The sequence below is a fragment of the Ailuropoda melanoleuca genome, chromosome 11 (genome assembly GCF_002007445.2).
Source record: "Ailuropoda melanoleuca isolate Jingjing chromosome 11, ASM200744v2, whole genome shotgun sequence".
Lineage (NCBI taxonomy): Eukaryota > Metazoa > Chordata > Mammalia > Carnivora > Ursidae > Ailuropoda > Ailuropoda melanoleuca.
The window spans coordinates 105,152,770-105,171,302 of record NC_048228.1 but is presented as its reverse complement, the minus strand read 5'-3'; the positions used below and the strand labels follow the sequence as shown (position 1 = coordinate 105,171,302).

The following is an 18,533-nucleotide window of genomic DNA, read 5'->3' as shown; positions in this document are numbered from 1 at the left end:
CATTAATACAAAAGAAGGTACGGTTTTGTTTGTCTGTTTTTGCATGTTTTTGCCCAAGCCTGAAGCAAGACTTTCTGGCTGGGTAGGAGTTCTCTAGAAATCACAGGAGGAGAAGGTCTTCCCGGCGGACGGGACAGCAAGGAGGAAGTGTGAGAGAGCCCAGCACATACTGGGAATGGCTGGGGCCTGGTGTGGGGCTGAAGGACTGGAACGCTGGGGCCTCAGCACTGGGCCTATGGCACCTCAAGGGGCCTGGAACACTCACCCATGTAGGGCTTGGTCCCGGCCATGGAGGAAGCCTTTTCTGCTCCTTTCACGATCGTCGCTATGTTGAAGTCTGTGATGTGAACATGTCCTGGAGATAAAGAAACAGAAACCCCAATTAGCAAGAGCTGCAGGCAGCTGGGCTGGCTCCTTGTCGGTTTAAAGCCGTGGGCTCTACGGTGGGTGCAAGAGGAACACAGTAGAACTTCTGCTTATAATCGTGTTTTATCTGATACTCTGAAAATGTCTAGTTTTGGCAGAATTATTTACAGTAACCAAACTTGGGACAAACTTAGGACAACCTAAGTGTCCATCAGTGGATGAATGGATATAGAAGGTGTGGTCCGTATATACAATGGAATATTGTTCAGCCATGACAGAGAAGGACCTCTTGCTGTTTTTGACAACATGGATGGACCTTGAGAATATCAAGCTAAGTGAACTAAGCCAGATGGAGAGAGGCAGATTACATGTATCACTTATATATGGAATTTTAAAAAAGCTCATAGAAGCAGAGACTGGAAAAGTGGTTGCCACGGGCTGGGGGGTGGGAGAAGTAAGGAAAGTTTAGTCAAAGGTACAAACTCTCAGCTATAAGATGAATAAGGTTTGAGGATTAATATATAATGTGGAGACACCGTTGATAGCATTGTATTGTATAACTGAAATTTGGTAAGAGAGTAGAACTTGAATATATATACACAGGAACACACCCACCCTAAAAACGTCTATGTTATGTGCAAGTTTTATAATCTGAATTTTTTGGTGGTACATGCATATTACTTATAAGTAAACAAAAACATTGATAACTGATAAAGAAAATTTTGCGGATTAAATTTTGGAGGCACTGACTCAGGAGAGTAAAAGCTCATGGTAAATGGACGAGAAGGGTGAGTCCGGACTCCCTTGCTCAGGAAGCTGAGTGGTCATGGTGGGGGTGGAAGGGTGGAGAGAGGGTTTTCATGCCTAGAGGACACTCTTGTTTCACTGTTTGTCTGCTATGGTCAGTGGGGGCCTTAGTTCTGTACCCGAGGAATCCCACGGGGAGAGGGCTGGGGATTGAGACCACCTTCCATCCAGCTTAAAGTAATGGCAGCACATGGGACATGGATAGGCTGGGTGCCCCTGCACGTAAGTGTTCAAGAAACCTGAGAAGGAAGTAAGAGGGACAGAGGAGGAAGGAGACAAGAGATAAAGAGAAGCAGGGTAGGAAGGTGGGTGGGAGGGAGGGAGGGACATCCTGACAGTTGGTACTGGCCTTCTGCGGAACTCATTACATAAAAGGAGCCAACTCGGAGACCCTTGAATACAGCTATAAATGCAATTACTTTCTCTCTTTGTCCTCACATCATGGGAAAATGGCTGAATTTTCACATCTGAAACCTGTGCTTGAGAGGTTGGGACTTAAATACACAGATGGTTTGCATACACAAAACTGACATTGGGAGGGTCTGGAGGGCACCTCCAGGAGACGGACAGACACCTGCTAGAGCAGGTGCAGTGAAGCCCACGAGAGAGGCGCACCTGACACGATCAGCCACAGTGGACAGCAAAAGCACCAGCGGTTTCACATGCAAATTCCAAATCTCAGGCTCGGCTGCCAGCGCTGACATGTGGGCAAGCTTCTGCCAGGCGCTCCGTCCAGAGCCCCCGGGTGGGATGCAGCAGTGAGGTACTCGGTGATGATCTGCAACGCCCTTCGGGTGCTTGTGGGGGAAGCCTAAGTCATCCAGCCAGACCCTTGCTGGGAACCCTCTCTGGCCAGACGCAGAGTGTGTCCACCCAGGGAGCACCCCTAGAACAGATGCACCTGCTGCGGCCTCTGGGGCCAGAACTAGCATCTATACACCGCCCTACCCCCCGAGAGGCCGTGCGGCATAGCAGCTGGGTGCAGACTCAGCCTCACCGACTGGGTTTGGGTCTCAGCTTTGCTGTGCTTAGCTGTCTGATCTCGGGCAAATAGCTTGTTTTCCTCACCTGTAAAGTAGAGGCGATGCTAACAACGTACTCATCTGAGAGAGCGTGTGGGAGGAGCCAGGCATTCACGTACCAAAATGTTGGAGGGGCTGGCCCACGACAAGTAGGGAAGCTTCTTGTTAGGCGTTTGCTCTTAGCAGTGATATCCTGCCAAGGTGTGGCTCAGATCCCACCGTCTCCAGCCAGCGCCGGTCTGCCCCCAGCGCCCTCCCAGCCCCCACTTCTGATACTAACAAATACTCAGTCCTGTTGTTGACTGTGAGGCACCGGAGGGTCTCAGTCACCTCTGCACTCCCACCTGTATGCTCCCGAGCGCAGCTACCGCACTGAGAGGATCCGGAGACCCTCCACTATGGCTTTGACTTGGTTTTCCTTCATTTCTCCCGGTCTTTAAAAAAATTAGTATTTGCACAATGAAAGTAATGCCAGCTGATTATAATAAGTCAGAGACTACACGTGTGTATTTGAGTCACTCCTTTCAACCCTCTGATGGCTCCCCCACCCCCACTTGTAATCCTACTAAGTAACTTGGCTCTCTGTGGTTTCTTGCTTTGCTTATGCACACATGTATCCACATAGGTTGGGATGTGGTTTGTCCTTACAGTAATGAGATCATATTCCATAGGTCATTCCAGAAGTTACTTTTGCATTTAGCCATGTATCACAACATTTTCCCACATCAGTATACATAGGTCTATCTACAAGAGACGTAATCCCTTGTCCTTCATTCTAAAGAAATCCAATTATTTTGGTAATTTATTTGGTAATCAGACTTGACCTGGAACTTCTCTTCATTGTTTTATTTATTCCTCTTAGGGGGAATATTCATGTTTTGATAGAAAAATATTAATATATTTGATTACGGGGTGGTCCCCCTTAGTGATTCATTTAACCCCTGTGGAGGTATTACATAATATACAGTCTATGTTGTTTTTAAATATTATTATCTACAGACATTATTTTCATATTAAGATATGTATGATTTAATATCAATATGTTTTTAAATCTGAGAAATTCGAGGTATGAAGACATATCTAGCCCCAAAAGTTTCAAATAAGAAACGGTGGCCCCACAGCTGTGAAGTATTCCATAGTATAGTTCCGTCACACTTTATCCAGCAGCGCTCCTATGTGGCATTCAGGTTGTTTCCAGTTTTGGTTGCTTATGTGTTTGTTTTGCTATTGGATCAGCAACAGCATTCTTGAGCACATCACTACGTCCTGGTACTTCCACTTCGACTAAATAAATCCCCAGAAGTGGGACTGCAGGGTCAGAGGGTTTGCATACTACGTTCCAAACAGTTATAATTTATGGTACTTTCTTATTATTTTCTATTTTTTAAAAAAGATCTTATTTATTTATTTGACAAAGAGAGAGCACAAGCAGGGGGAGCGGCAGGGAGAGGGAGAGGGAGAAGCAGGCTCCCCGCTGAGCAAAGAGCCAGATGTGGGGCTCGATCCCAGGACCCTGGGATCGTGACCTGAGCTGAAGGCAGACGCTTAACAAAAGAGCCACCCAGATGCCCAATTTATGGTACTTTAAACAGGATATGAGAGTTTGTATTTCTCTGCATTGTTACCAGCATTGTAATCAATGATTTCACTTGTTGCAAATCACAGGGTGAGGAACGATATCTCACTGCAGATAAGGCTGCACATTTTCCACATGATCAGTCCCAACCCTCCAGGGAACTGTCTAGAATCTTGATCAATTTTCAATCAGAGCTTTGTCTGTGAGATACATTTACACTTTGCTCTGTGTACTGTGAAGATCTTCTCCTAGCTTATTGTCTTTGGACTCTGTTCACAGCATCTCTTGCCATACAAGAGTTTTAAAAATTTAAATAATTTATTTTTTAGTTTGTGTTTTCCTTATAATTTTCCAGAAGCCTATTCCACCCCCAAGATTTTATCTATCCTTCTATACTTTAATACTTATATATCTTTTATATTTAAATCTTCCAATCATATTTATATAAAAATGGAATATATATTTGTTATACTACAGCATTCTGATTTTATTTCTTCCAAATGGATAGCCAATTGTCTCAACAATATTTATTGAAAAATTCAGTCTTTCCCAAAAACTTATGTGAGACCTTCGTTTTGTATCAAGTTCCACATACATGTAGCTCTGCTGATGGATTCTCTCTTCTGTTCCATGACCTGTTGTTTACAGCTGGGCCAGGACTAGATCAGTGTGATTACAGATTTGCAGACTATTCTAATACCCGATAGGAGTGGCTAACCTTCACTGTTGTTTCCTTCCAGTGTTTTCTTGGTAACTCTGAGACATTTATTCCTCTGAGACAAGTTGTGTCCAGTTTTAGGAAATGCCCCCATTAAGAGTTTGATGGGGATTACACTGACTCATGCATTCACTTGAGAAGTGTGGACGTGGGACTTTTCCAGGCAGTGGCATGCCAGGCTTTTCACTCAGATCCTGCTTGATTCCTTCAAAATACCTTTGGTGTTCCTTTCATTTAGGCCTTGTAAATTCCTGGGCACATTTACTCCTGGGTATTACATAGTTTTGGTCAGTCTTTTGAACTACAATATTCTCCATTTCTTTTTCTACCTAGCTGTATTTAGCATAATAAAAAGCTGCTGAGTTACGCTTACTTATCTCCTATTTGGGTACTCTCTTAATCTTCCATTGCAAAAGCTGTTTGTTATGTCTCAAAATCCCATTTCCCCCTCCCCGATGGCAACCTCCGTAGCGGGGTTCATGGCTACCCCACTAATAGCTCCACTTTCTGCCCCCTCCCCCACCCCCACAGGCTGCTGTGGTCACATGACCAAGTCTGGCCAATGGGATGCGAGCAGGCTGATATTAACCTCTTCCAGGATACTTCCTTTGAAAGAATTCTCATTCCCTTCTCCCTTCCACCGTCCATCCGTTTTGTGGCCTGTTATGTGGCTTTGGCAGCACACTTCTTGCCATACAGATGAGGAACAAGATAGGAGCCTGGGCCCCTCTGAACAACCATGGGAAAGAGATTAGATTTTATTCTTATTTCATTTTTTAGTCTTTGAAAAGCAGTTCATTTGTCTCTTAATTTGTATAACCCCTTATTAATTTTGATAGTTTTTTGGTGAAGGCTTTTGGTGTTTCTAGGTCTAGAAGCATGCTATCTGTACACCGTGGTGACCCTCTTTCCTTGTTGGGGTCTCAGAGCAGCGTGGTTAAGAACACAGTCTGGGGGTTGGATTGCCGAAGATTAAAGGGTCGTGCTACTTTGGTGGGCATGTGCTGTTTGTGGGCGCTCCTTTCTTCTGTCTTTGCAATTACTCTTCCCTGTACACCTGGCTTTGAGAGTGGGGCATGTGGCTCCGTCTGGAAACAATCACGCTAACCTTACCCTTTCACTCTGGCATTTGACTCAGGGTTAGGCATATGACCTAATTGGTGCCAATGAATACTAGGGGAGATGATTTTCCAGAGGGTTCAAGAAATAAAGACTTTTCTGTCTTTTTATTCAGGAGGTACCTAAAGTGATATTCTGGTCTTTGGTCAGCGTGAGGTGGGACTCTGACCCCAGAACGGTAAACGCTATTCACTAGCATAAAGAAACAGAGTCTAAAGATGAAGCTTATCCATGGAGAAGGTAGAGTGGCAAGCACAGAAGAGAAATGGTGCCAGAGCCTGATCAAACCCTGCCTGAAGCTGCATCTACTGGACTTCAGCTATATAAGCTGAAAAACATTGGCGTCATGGTTAATACAGCCACTTACTATGAGATTTGGACAGGATACTCCACTCTGTAATCTTCCAGTTCCTCATCAGGAGAGTGGAACTAATATTAATAAGTACATTATGGGGTAGTTGTAAGCATTAAACAGAGCGGTCAGGGACTGAGATGGTGACATTTGAACAAGACCAGAAGATGGGGGCCAGGGTGGATGCAGTGGAGAAAGCCACTGGACCACCAGGGAGGACTGTGCTTCTGCCAGCACAAAGGCCATGGAGGGGCCAGCAAGGAGGCCAGAGGGAGAAAGTGGGACAAGAGCTCAGACAGAGAAAGGAGGGGCAGACTGTGCCAGGCCCCCAGGGCTGCAGGGAGGACAGTGGCTTTTACTCCAAGTGAGGGGGTTTTGAGAAGCAGCCTCAGAGCTGACTCACTTCTGAATATCACTTTGCCTGCTGTGAATGGACACAGGGCCGAGGCCAAAATGGGAAGGCAGACACACAGGGAGAAGAAATGCAGCCCCCTGTCTAGTTTAAGCCACTGTTATGTAGGGTTGCATAATGGGTATCGAATTGGTGCCAAATCTCATGGTAGTCCTTGCAATACTCGTCAGGAGGCTAGGATCACCCGCAGGGTTACATGAGAGGAACCTCAGGCTGCAGAGACCAGGGAGCTGGGCACGGTCACACAGCTGATCTGCAGGGAGGCTCATTGGGTCCCTGGCCTCGTCCGGGGTGAGTGGTTCCCTGGGCCCCCTGGTGCCCCCTGCGGAGCTGAGCCGGACAGCCCTGCCCTTGCTTTCTCCTGGTCCTCGGGGGGCATGAGGGCTCTGGTGGACAGCTCTGCAGCAGACCCGCTGGGGCTCCCCTGGGAATTCGCACCCAGCAGGCGTGACAGACAACAAGTCCCACTTCTGCTTTCCGTGAACTGTGCTAACTGATGAGCTGTAACCTCCCAGCGAGCTTCCTCGAACAACTGAGTGAAGATGTGGGAGAGTGAAAATTAGTGCCATACAAGGCCTCCTACGGGTTCCTTCCCAGGAGAGTGGAAATTTACTACAAAATTTGCAAATATGAACTGAGTTTTAGGCTACTTGCTTTCCACAGGTTGAAAACATTCAAAACTCAGCAAGAGGAGGAGCTCAAGATGTTGCGTGAGACCCGTTAGCACAAGTGTTAATATTGGTATCAATAATCAGTAATCATACTGCCGGCCCTGGTATGCACCCTGCACGCCAGCCACGCTTCTCTCCTCTCTCTGAATGCAGGGAAACTCATCTCACCTCCGAGCCTTTGACAGTACTTGGAATGCTCATCCCTCTCGTCTGCCTGGTAGACTTCCGTTCATTCTTCAAAACCTGGCCCCAGAGTTCTAGTACTGGTGGATGTGCACCTACCCTTTGCTTGAATACTTCCACCAACAGGAAACTCACTACCACAGAGGAGGGTATCTGCCTGTGTCTTAGTCAGCTCAGGTTGCTAAAACAGGATACCATAGACTGGGGGGCTTCAACGTCAAAGATTTATTTCCCACAATCCTGGAGGCTGGAAATCTGAGGTGAGGTTGCCAGCATGGATGGATTCTTGGTGACAGCTCTCTCCCTGATTTGTACGGCAGGTTTCTTGCTGTATCCTCACATGGTGGAGAGAGCAGCTCTGTCCTCTTCCTCTCCTTAGAAGGGCACCAATCCCATCATGGAGGCTCCAACCCCATGACCTCATCCAAACCCAGTTACCTCTCAAAGGCCCCAGCTCCAAGTATCATCACACTGGGGGTTAAGGCTTAAACATGTGAATTCTAAGTGGGGGGTACAAGCATTCCACCCATAGCAGACTGATTAAGGCCTCTCGCCTGGGCCCTCCACTCCCCTCCAATGTCATTCCCATTGTAGCAGCCACCATATTGTATCTGTTACCTTGTCTGTCTCCTTGAGGCTGGGAATCTTGCCTTGCTCATTTCTGTCTCCAGTACCTTAGCAATGGCCTGGCCTGGGAAAGGTATTCATCAAGTGTTTGTTGACTGACTGATTGACCAAATAAAAGACTGAATGAAAGAGATATGGTGAGCAAATCCTATCACCTTTCTTCATTCCCTATTGCTTAGAGCCATCACAATACTTACAGGAGTTAACAACATTCCATGTCAACTTTTGACTGTGAAGACTGCAGCAATGTCACTTTCTCAGCCTGAACTCAGAGGGTGGAAAAAGCCACCCCCTCCATAAGTTTTGTACTCACGGGTGCTAGTGGCAGAGTTGGTGCTATGAGGAGTTGTAACCAGGGCTATTTTCTGCGTAGAAAGATACTTGACAGCCTTGTGATTTTCAAGGACCCTCGCCCATTTCTTCAGGCAGGGACTGGTTATGGAGTGCATCCAGTCTGCTATCAGGGGAGGGGCTTGAAACTGCAGCGCCAGGGATCTGTGTCATGGACTTAGGGGTGCGGATGGTGGGAATTACACGGTGCTGAAGACCCACCCACAATCCCTCCCCGGGGCTGTAATTGCCTTGCCACCACCCAGAGTCACCTTGGTGCCACCAGTGACTATCACTACTCAGGCTGGCTCCAGCACCTCCCCGACGTGTTCGGGGAGAAGGCACCCAAAGCCTTCTTGAATTTCGCTGCATTTTCATTTCCTTCCTCCGCAGCTACGTTGCACGAATATCATTTTCTGGTCCACCGTGCCCCTTGCCTTCCCTTCTCCCCTCTCAGGCCTGTAATGAAGTCCCCCCGGGAGGGTATTTACCAAATGTGTGAGGGCAATGCACTCATCTCATTGAGACCCGCAAGCCCACAGCTGGGAGAAGACGGGAACTGCTGGGAGGGGGCAGTCAATGTGGAATGGCAGTCTGCATGTTGGAGCAGAGTGAATTCTCTCTGGATCTGTCCTCTGGACGCCATACTTGAACACGTTGCCATGCCTCCCTGTGAACTCCTGGGAGTGGGTGCTGGAGTAGTGCCACTAGGGGGCACTAGACCGGGAGTGTGGATGGAAGGCGCTCGGCTTACAAGGGGAGATCACCTCCTGCATTATTCTCTGCCTGTTTCCCTTTCATCATAGTTGAATCTGGAGTAAAGCCTCTTGTGGACATCTGTCCCCACCTTCGCCAGTTTACAGGGACTATGTCATGCCTAAGTGGAGGCCAGAGTGATACTGCCCAAGAGAAGCAGCTGGAAGCCCCCTGGGGACGAAACCAGGGTTGATGAGACCCACGGCAGGCTCCAGGCACCTGCTGGTAATTACTGTACTTCTGAGATGTCAGTGTGATGTCACGCTGGCCCTGATCTTCCACTCAGGCTCACACACCCCGGGTACTCTCCCCTCCTCCTAATCTTCATGGACGTCAGAGTGAACTTATTGCAGGACAATAGAAAAAAAAAAGAAAAAGAAGAAGAAACCAAATCAAATCCTATGGCACAAGCTTATCCGGGCTTCATCGGGTGACAGCAGCAGGAAGACTGACTATTTCAGAGCATGCCTGCCTGATAAGAAGAAATGTCCCTTTGGTTTTCTTTTGTTGCATTTAGATTGGCGTCCTCCAGTGTCTTGGTCATGGGGTGGGATCCAGGGACCCAGAGATCCAGGGATCCACAATCTGATCGTGGCTTCATAAAGCACTCCTCCGCAGGATTGGTGGCCGGCTTATCTACCCCGGGGCATCCGCCTCGCCCAAGGATTCTGTGGGAACAGCTCTTAACAGTTCTGTTTCCCCCTGTTTTCTCTCCAGCCACCAGGTTCCTGGGTTAGTCCCTGCCACGTGGCCAAGGCCACCCCACCAATCCATTTTCCTTCCAGGCTCTGTGTTGGGCATGTAATTTCATGCAATTAAATGTGATTCATGAATCACAATGAATACCATTTGTAGAGAGATTTTCAAAGTGCTTTCCCAGCTGTGATCTGCTCTGTACGACTCCGTAGGACCAGGCTGGAGATGATCTCCTGACACTTAGCTTCCTGACTCTCTTTCTTTCCCTCTCTCTCTTCTTCCTTCCTTCCTTTCCTCCCTCCCTCCTCCAACTTTCCTGTCTTTCTGTCTTTCCTTCCCTCCTCTCTTTCTTCTCTTTTCCTCTCTTTCTCTCTTCCTCCCTTCTTCCCTTCCTATTGTTAACACACAATATTACATTAGTTTCAGGTGTACAACATAGTGGTCCAATAAGCTTATACATTGTGCTATGTTCACCACATTCCACTCCTTTCTTTGCTACTTCCTGTATCACAAGGGCCGGGGCGGGGGGGAAACACATTTTCTGACTCTCTTGCAGCTAGGGTTCTCAATGAGACTTATGGTCTCCCAACAAGATACACTCAGGAGAAGTTTGCAAAGTGGAAGGAAAGCAGAGTCTGTCTGTTTGGGATGGAGCCAAAGGATGGACAAGCTGGATAGATAGGGGTCTTTGCTGAGGCTGGACATTTGTTAAGGTGGCCTCGTCACCGGTGTGAGCAGCTAGGAAGTGACTGTCCAGCCCAAGGTCCTTGAGCCAGAATCCAAGCCCCAAGCAGGTTTGACCCCAAGGCCCACCACATCCCTTCCTCATCAAGCTGCTTTCTCTTGAGGGCCCTGCAGCCCAGACTGGTACATGCCCGAGGGATGTGCAGCTGCCTCCACTCCAGCCCGGGGGATGGCCAGGTCGCTGCTCTCCCCGCAGATCACCCTCCCGGTCAGTCCAGGACATGAGCCTCCCCTCCATACAGACGTGCACCCTGAAGCCAGGGGCCAGGCCACCTGTGCCTCCAGCCTGGCATCGAACACTGTTCTGGAAACAGGGAGTGATTAAGATGATCATTTTCAGGCAGAGCAGGAATTTGGACCCGGTGTCAGCAAAGACACAGAAACTTACAATTTCACAACGAAGGATTTCACCTGAGTAGATTCTTAACCCTTCTCCACCCCTTCCTCACTGCACACCCCCCAAGGGAGGTCGGAGAGATTATTATGTGCAGGGTCATTTTGGGATGAACAAACTAGGCTTACATGGTTTAGCTCTGCCTGGGCAGACACGGGACCCCTCCTCTGGTCTTTTGAGCTCGTGGTGGTATCCGAGCAGTCACTTACCCAGCTTGGCTTGTATGTGGTGAACCTTCCTCTCTCCGGGGTCTTGGAGTAGGAAGCCCCTTTTGACCCACACAAATGCAAGATTTTATCAGCAATGAAGGTGATATGTTGGCCCCTATCTGCCACCTCCTTCTTTTATTTTTTATTTGTTAAAATCCCATATAGGGAAGATGGGGCTGTAATGGGTTGAACTGTGTTCCCCGCCCTCCCTGCCCCATTCATATATTGAAGTCCTAACTCCCATGACCTCAGAATGTGACTTCATACGAGTAGGGTCACTGCAGATATAATTGGTTAAGATGAGCTCATATTAGGTGGGGTGGGTCCCTAATTCAGTAATACTGGTGTTCTTATGTAAAGGGGACATTTAGACACAGACATGCACCTGGGGAAACACCATGTGATGTCTGGAATTATCCTGCCCCAGCCGAGGGACCGCCCTAAGCTAGCGGAGAGAACTGGAACAGACCCGTCCCTGGCACCTCTGAGGGGGTGTGGCTCTGCCCATCGACACCCTGACCTCAGACTTCCAGCCTCCAGCACAATAAGACAATAAATTTCTGTTGTTTGAGCCTCTGAACAACCTGTGGGACTTTGTTACAGCAGCCCTAGAAAACTAAGACAGGGACTATTTCTTGGGGGCTGTCAGGGACTCTCGGCGCTGAGTTATTAGGGCTTTAAGACTCCCCCTTGGTATCGGGCTGCAGCAGAAACTTCTCTTCCTTGTGGCCTTCTGAAAAGAACCACATTACAATCCTCCCAAGGACACCCAGAATTTAAACCCCACTCCTGCACTCTGTCTTTAAACTCTGAGAACCCCCTCGAAATAATGACAGTGCTGCTGGTTAGAAACAGCACTGCCCCCCCAGGTGCCTGGGCGGCCGCCCCCCACTTCCTTCTCAGCTGCTCCAATCCCTGAATCCGAGGCATCAGAAACAACACAGGCCCGCTCTGTTAATGCCCTACTGTCCTTCCCTCCAGGCATGATGGCAACAGCCCTGTAAAATGTTTGGACAAGGGAGAAGGGAGTGTCGATGCTGCTGGCCACAGCCGTTTTGGGGAGTACTCACCACATTTATCAACAAATTTGTTAGTGACAGAGGGTTGATTCTTTGAAACAACTCCAGTTAATGAGTGCTCTAAAATACATCAATTAATAGTTAATTTGAGGAAGAGTAAGGCCAACAGATCAGGAGACGATTGCCATTGAAAAGATAGTTTGGGGACGCCTGGGGGGCTCAGTTGGTTAAGCGTCTGCTTTCAGCTCAGGTCATGATCCCAGGGTCCTGGGATCAAGTCTTGCATCAGGTTCCTTGCTCATTGGGAAGCCTGCTTCTCCCTCTGACTGTTGCTCCCTCTGCTTGTGCCCTCTCTCTCTTTGACAAATAAATGAATAAGATCTTAAAAAAAAAAAAAAAGAATGAAAGAAAAGATAGTTTGTTCCTCATTACTCCCAAGAGAAGGGGGCATACCACGCCATGTGGGCCACATGGGGAAGCGTGGCATTGACCACAAGGCTGAAGGAGAAGGGTACAAACTGGAGCAGGAGACTTTCTGGTGGTTTCTGTGGGAAGGAATGGGTGAGGCAGGGCAAGCAGGTTTAGGACTGGCTGATCTGAATAATTTTAGGGGCTCTGGGGCACGGGGGCTGTCCCTAGTTGTCTGGTGCCTGGCCCTGGGGTGACTGGGGCAAGTGGTGATGTGAAGTCAGTCATCAAAATTCAGGGAAAAAAGACACGGCTAATACAAGAAAACCAATTCCCTCTGCCGGGGCGTGGCTGTGTTACCTGTTGCTAAAGGTTCAGGTCAGGTTTCTGATGCCCGAGCGAGTTACACACTTCACAGTCAGCTGTGAAAAGTCTAAACTGTGTGGGGTCTTCATGGCCTCATGTAGTGGGGTGTCCTCACATGCCCCCAAATGCTCTGTTGACCCCACTCACGCTGCAGGACCCAGGAAGCCCCCTGCCCGGTCTTTCCATTTTCACCCAACCCCGTCCCTGCCCTGTCCCGGCGCTGACCCTGTGGGTTTGCTCTCTGTCGCTCCCTCAGCCCTGGCTACAACTTAGAACCCTCAGGGACCTTCAAAACTCTCCCACCCAGCACTGTCTCCTGCAACATGAATCACTTCCGTGGGCGGGGCTCTGCCTCAGTACTTGTTACAGTTCCCAGGTGACATGAGAATAGCCAGCCTAGACCCTGTCCTTTGGGTCATCTGGCACAATGGGTGGCCTATGACAGGTCTGCAAAAATGAAGGGATCGTTCCCGAATTCAGAGGTCAAGGGCTACAGCATCAGTGAACTCTAAACGAGGGCCCCCCAGGGACACCCAGGCAGAAATGCAGGCTTTTCCAACTCTCGACTCTTTGTTCCTCTTTGGAGAAGCTGACCTCCCCAGGTGGAAAAGACCCACGGGCCCCCCTCTGCAGGCAGCTCTTCCCTTTCCACCTGCCTCTTCCAGATGGTGGCATTAACTGCCACAGCACCCCCCACCCCCCCGGGCTCTGTCTCAGCCATCTAGCCGGGTACCGTGCAGTCCCCTCAGTCCCCACTCTAGGTCAGCTCATGACTTGCTTTGCGTGCTGGGATGGAAGGAAATGTGACCCAGGCTTGAGGGGTTGGGCTTTCTATGTTCCTGTTGCTACTGTGGCCTTGTGAGGCCATGCGGGGCTGGCCTGCTGGAGGCTGAGCCACAAGGAGCAAGGCTGAGCTGTCCAGCCAAGGCCAGAGTGAACCAGCCAGAAGCAGGCAACCCCCAGATGTGAGCACAGCCGACACCCCAGAGCTGCCCGGCTGACCCCACCTGACCTCAGTCTTAGGAGCAAGACTTGCCCACAAGAGCTTAACCCCACAGATCTGTGAGCTTACTAGACGCTCCCTGCTTGTGCATTGAAGTCATGTAGTTATTCATTATGGAGCCTTACTGTTCCAGTAGAAAAGGAGGTAACCCTTCCCCTTCCCTTTGCAGCTTTAAATTTCTATCCTTGAGCTGTGCGCCCTCAGCCCTAACCTACACTCAACCCTCTCCCCATGCTTCTCTAAGATGCTCTTTCTTCCTTTAACTTCATTTTACTCCAGGTATGGTCTCTCTCTGCTTTGGCTGCTGGCCAAGAATACCCCCCGTCTCAGAACAGAATTACAGTGCCCGTTCGAGAAGACAAAACCCTGTCTGAAGGATCAAAAGCACAGCAGACACTGGAGAAAAGCTACAAGAAAAGCTTATAAGAAAGCCTTGGATTTTGTGTAACAGCAGAGCTTGAACGTTATTACTAAAATATTAATGCATTTATTTAATTATGTTTATATTTCATTATAAACACAGCCAACCAACTTGTTCTCAGAGAAAACAGTCAATGAGATCAATGATTAAACTCTTTAAATAGTGGGGTGCCTGGGTGGCTCAGTTGGGGAAGCATCTGCCTTTAGCTCAGGTCATGATCACAGGGTTCTGGGATGGAGTCCCACATTGGGCTCCCTGCTCAGCGGGGAGTCTGCTTCTCCATCTATCTGTCCCTCTGCTCGTGATCTCTCTCTCTTTCTCTCTCTCTTCCAAATAAGTAAATAAAATCTTAAAAACAAACAAACAAACAACCTCTTTAAATAGCAACACACAGCATCTGTTTTGTACTTTTTTGTAATGCAATTAACAAAAGGTTAAGGGGATCTAATGTGCGTCATGGAGACTAAAGTTAGTAACACTGTGTTATATTTTTGAAATTTGCTAAGAAGGTAAATCTGAAGTGTTCTCACCATCCACAAAACTAAAAGGTAACTATGTGAGGGGATGATGGCTAATTAATGTGACTGAGGTAATCAATTCAAAGTGTATGCGTGGATACATTAAATCATTCCGGTGTGCGCCTTTAAAATACCGCATTGTGCAACCTAGTATATACAAGTTTTATTTGCCAATCACACCTCAATAGAGCCCAAGGTAAAAAAAGGTAAAAATGACTAAGAAAGAAAAAAGCTGATGAGCGGCTCCTGATAGAAATCAGGAAAAGGAGGACCGTGGCCACAGGCTCTTGGGGAGAAGACTTGTGTGTTCTGTGAAGAATTCCCTGCTCCTGGATTTCCCTTCTCCACTGCCTGAAAAGGCACTCACTGAATGTTAAAGTCGGGGATGGTGAAAGAGTCCTACACTCTTTAGTATGAAATAGTGTTTCAGCGCTGTGTGCCAACACTGAGAAGCGACAGCGCGGTGAAACAGGAGCTTAGTGAAGAGCGAGGAGGGTGGGTCCACAGGCCCCTGGGGAGTGTGTGGGATTCTGTAAAGCCAGAGGCAGGGTCAGGACCCTGTGAAAGCCATGTGGGAGGGGCAGAGGACGGGATGCTCAGAGAGCTGGGGAGAGTTCTGGAAGGAAAGCGGAAAGGGGCTGCCTGTCTGTGTCCTTGTGGCAGCGGCCTCAGCAGCCCCAGGGCCAGGGGCTGGGAGAATCAGAAGCAGGGTCTTCTAGAGGGTCCTTACCCAAAGGTCTCTGTCAGTTGTTGGGACAGGACCCTTAGCCCAGACCTGTGACTCCCAGGACAGCCCTGCTATCTGTCCTGCATAACCCAGCCTGGGCCCCTTCTCACCGCCGCCTCTCCTGCTGCTGAGCTGGCAGCTGACCTTTGCTGTCCCGTCTTACTCCTGCACCACGCCTGCAAGGCCCCACTGCTTCTCTGTTACTGCTGTGAAGGGCCAAACTCAGAGGGGTGAAGTGACTGGCCCGGAGACACACAGGGAGTTGGGGGGGTCAGCTGAGCAGCACATCTGGAGATCCTGACTTGTATATACTAACTAGGCCCTTCCACTTCGGAGCACAGCAGTTTCACCCGCTGCCCCAAAGCACCCAGGCTGGTTTCGGCTTCTGGCAGGAGATGCGAGCCCAGATTCCACCACTCCCGCTCCACCTCCCAATACGGAGGAGCTTAGATAATGAGGTAGGATTCCCCGCTGAGGACACATGCGGAGTTCTAGAGGGGCTCCTAGCAGGAGCCATAGCCTGCACCTGCTGGGGTCGGGGAGGGAGGCTCAGAGGAGGCTTGTAGAAGAGACCCCAGACTCATCCCTGCACGGTGCAGCAGCGCCCCCAGGAAACTCTCCAGCTGCTCACTCCATCCCATCCTCCTGAAAGCCCTTGGGGATCAGGCCCCCAAAGCAATGTCACTGAATGTAGTGTTTAAGGCTGCTGTGACAGTCGGCAGCAAAGCTGCCCTGGGCTGTCAGATCAGCTGAGCTGTGTGCTGTCGGGCCTAGACCTATGGTCCTGACTGTGATGGGCATCTCATCCCTGGGAGTGAGCCCAAACACAGAGGCCCCGGCTTGCCGAACCAACACAGGGGATGGCCTTGGATTCTTACCAAGTCCCCCAGGAGATTCCAGTGAGACCAAAGTCGGGCATGGAGCCTTGCTTCTCCAGGTGTGGTCCACGGACCAGCAGCATGGGCCTCACCTGGGAGCTGTTGGAGATGCAGAGTCTAGGCCCCACCGGAGACCTACTGCATCAGGGTCTGTATGCACACGAAGGCTTGAGAAGCCAGGAGGAGGGAAGGCTTCGTGGATTATTGATTACCGATTCCTGGCTGGCCAGGCACACACGGTGCCATTGGATCCCCATGATGATCTGGAAGGTGGACACCATTTTATGTTTCACAGAAGATGACACTGAGGCTCAGAGAGGTAAGTGACTTTTCTGAAGCCACGGGTCCACACGTGAGGGAACCTCTCATACCCACCTCTGCCCCATCATCCTCACACCAGGACACGAGCAGCTGTGCCTTTAGCCATGAAACTTTCCAACACATTGGGCTTGACTCACTGTGCTGGACACAGACCAGAAATTACACAGATGTGCCTCCGCCCAAATTACACCAAAAAAGGCCTTTTAGTCAACCCTCAAATGCAACTCCCCAGGACCCCGGTCTCCCAGAGCCTCAAACTTCCCGCTGAAAGAGTCTCCTAGAGCATGCATGACAGGCTTACCGTGTTCATCCAGCAAGATGTTGTCTGGCTTGATGTCTCTGTAAGAGAAAACAAATAGGCTGACAACGTGATTTCTATCGATGAGCACACGACAAACGTGACGCTTGGGGACAAATGCTGACAACATCCAGCGCGCCTGTCTCTCCCTCAGCATGAGGCTCAGACAGGGAGCAGGGAAGTAATTAGGATAACAGAGAGCCTGTGTTCTCGCTTCCCTCTTGTTTTACAGAATGGCACCTCGACTGTGTGAATACTTTTTTCCTGAATATTCTTTTTTTTTTTTAAAGATTTTATTTATTTATTTGACAGAGATAGAGACAGCCAGCGAGAGAGGGAACACAAGCAGGGGGAGTGGGAGAGGAAGAAGCAGACTCATAGAGGAGGAGCCTGATGTGGGGCTTGATCCCATAATGATGGGATCACGCCCTGAGCCGAAGGCAGACGCTCAACCACTGTGCCACCCAGGTGCCCCACTTCCTGAATATTCTTAACCACTTCTGGTTTTGAGACTTCCTGAGTCTGCTCATTGGGCACCTGGTTTCTGCCAGCAGGTAGAGATGCTTCCCCCACCCCTGATGTAACGGAGACTTCCCACCTTGCTAAGGAAACCTCCCCAGGGTTCCGCTCTCTGCTCTACAGACACAGCAGGGGCGGGGGGGGGTGGTGTTCAGGGAGGGCTGGCACTTTGTCCAGGTCACAGATCGGCCGCACCCAGCCCTCAGCCAGTTTTTTCACAGCGTCTGTGAACTAGGAAGGGCTTGTCTATCTTTAAGGAGCTGTGGAAACAAAATAAGACACACACAAAAAGCAAAAACAAAAGGATGTTACCGCAGAGACTAACGTGGCCCACAGAGCCTGAAATAGTTATTATCTGGTCCTTCAGGGAGAAAGTTTGCTGATCCTTTTTTTTAGGGCAGGGGCTGGGGAGTTTCTGGAAAGTTCCACTCTACATCACCATTAGAACAAATGGTTTCCAGCTCCAAGTTGTGCTTATTCAAGGCAGGGGTTTGCTTTCTTCCCCTCTGCTCCACATGCCTAACACGATGCCTGTCACTAGTAGACACTGTCAGAGAAAAATCGGAGTGGGACAGCAGTCCACATATAGGAAGACATTGTACTCCGGACGATTTCAGTAGGGGGAAAACTGGCCTCAATTCTGAACACAACATGGACAAGTGGGAATTTACAGCCCAGGAGCAGGTGGGGGTCGTGGATGCAAAGTTAGTAACTGGAAACATCCAGGGAGGGGGTTTCTGGCGAAAGCCACCCCATAGGATTCTTGCTGAAGGCAGGCTGGGGCATCAGACATCAGCTGATGTCTGTTGGGATGAGGACCTGACCGGATACGGAGGAGGGAGGGGCTTCTTGCTAAACCGATGTCACGGTCCTCGCTAAGACTGGATAACGCAGGGACGAAAAGTTGAGGTCTGGTTGCAGAAGAACTCAGAAGAGCCTGGATGAAGTTTGGCTGAGGAGGGAGAGCTTTTGTCAACATACAGGAAACACGAGTGAGGGAGGATAGAAAAATGAATGTAAAAAAACCCGAAAACACAAAAACAGCGTTCGAGACACTCAATTGACATCTTCAG

General features: G+C 49.3%; 1 protein-coding gene across 1 annotated transcript in view; it reads right to left on the bottom strand.

Annotated features, from left to right (window-relative positions):
- STK32B (serine/threonine kinase 32B) overlaps positions 1-18,533 on the bottom strand; it is a 284,209-nt gene that overhangs the window by 54,232 nt on the left and 211,444 nt on the right. The window contains exons 4-5 of the mRNA XM_034670976.1: positions 16,945-16,982; positions 266-355 (exon numbers count right to left, since the gene is read on the bottom strand). Coding sequence (XP_034526867.1) covers positions 266-355; positions 16,945-16,982 — 128 coding nt within the window. The remainder of the gene's footprint in view (positions 1-265; positions 356-16,944; positions 16,983-18,533) is intronic.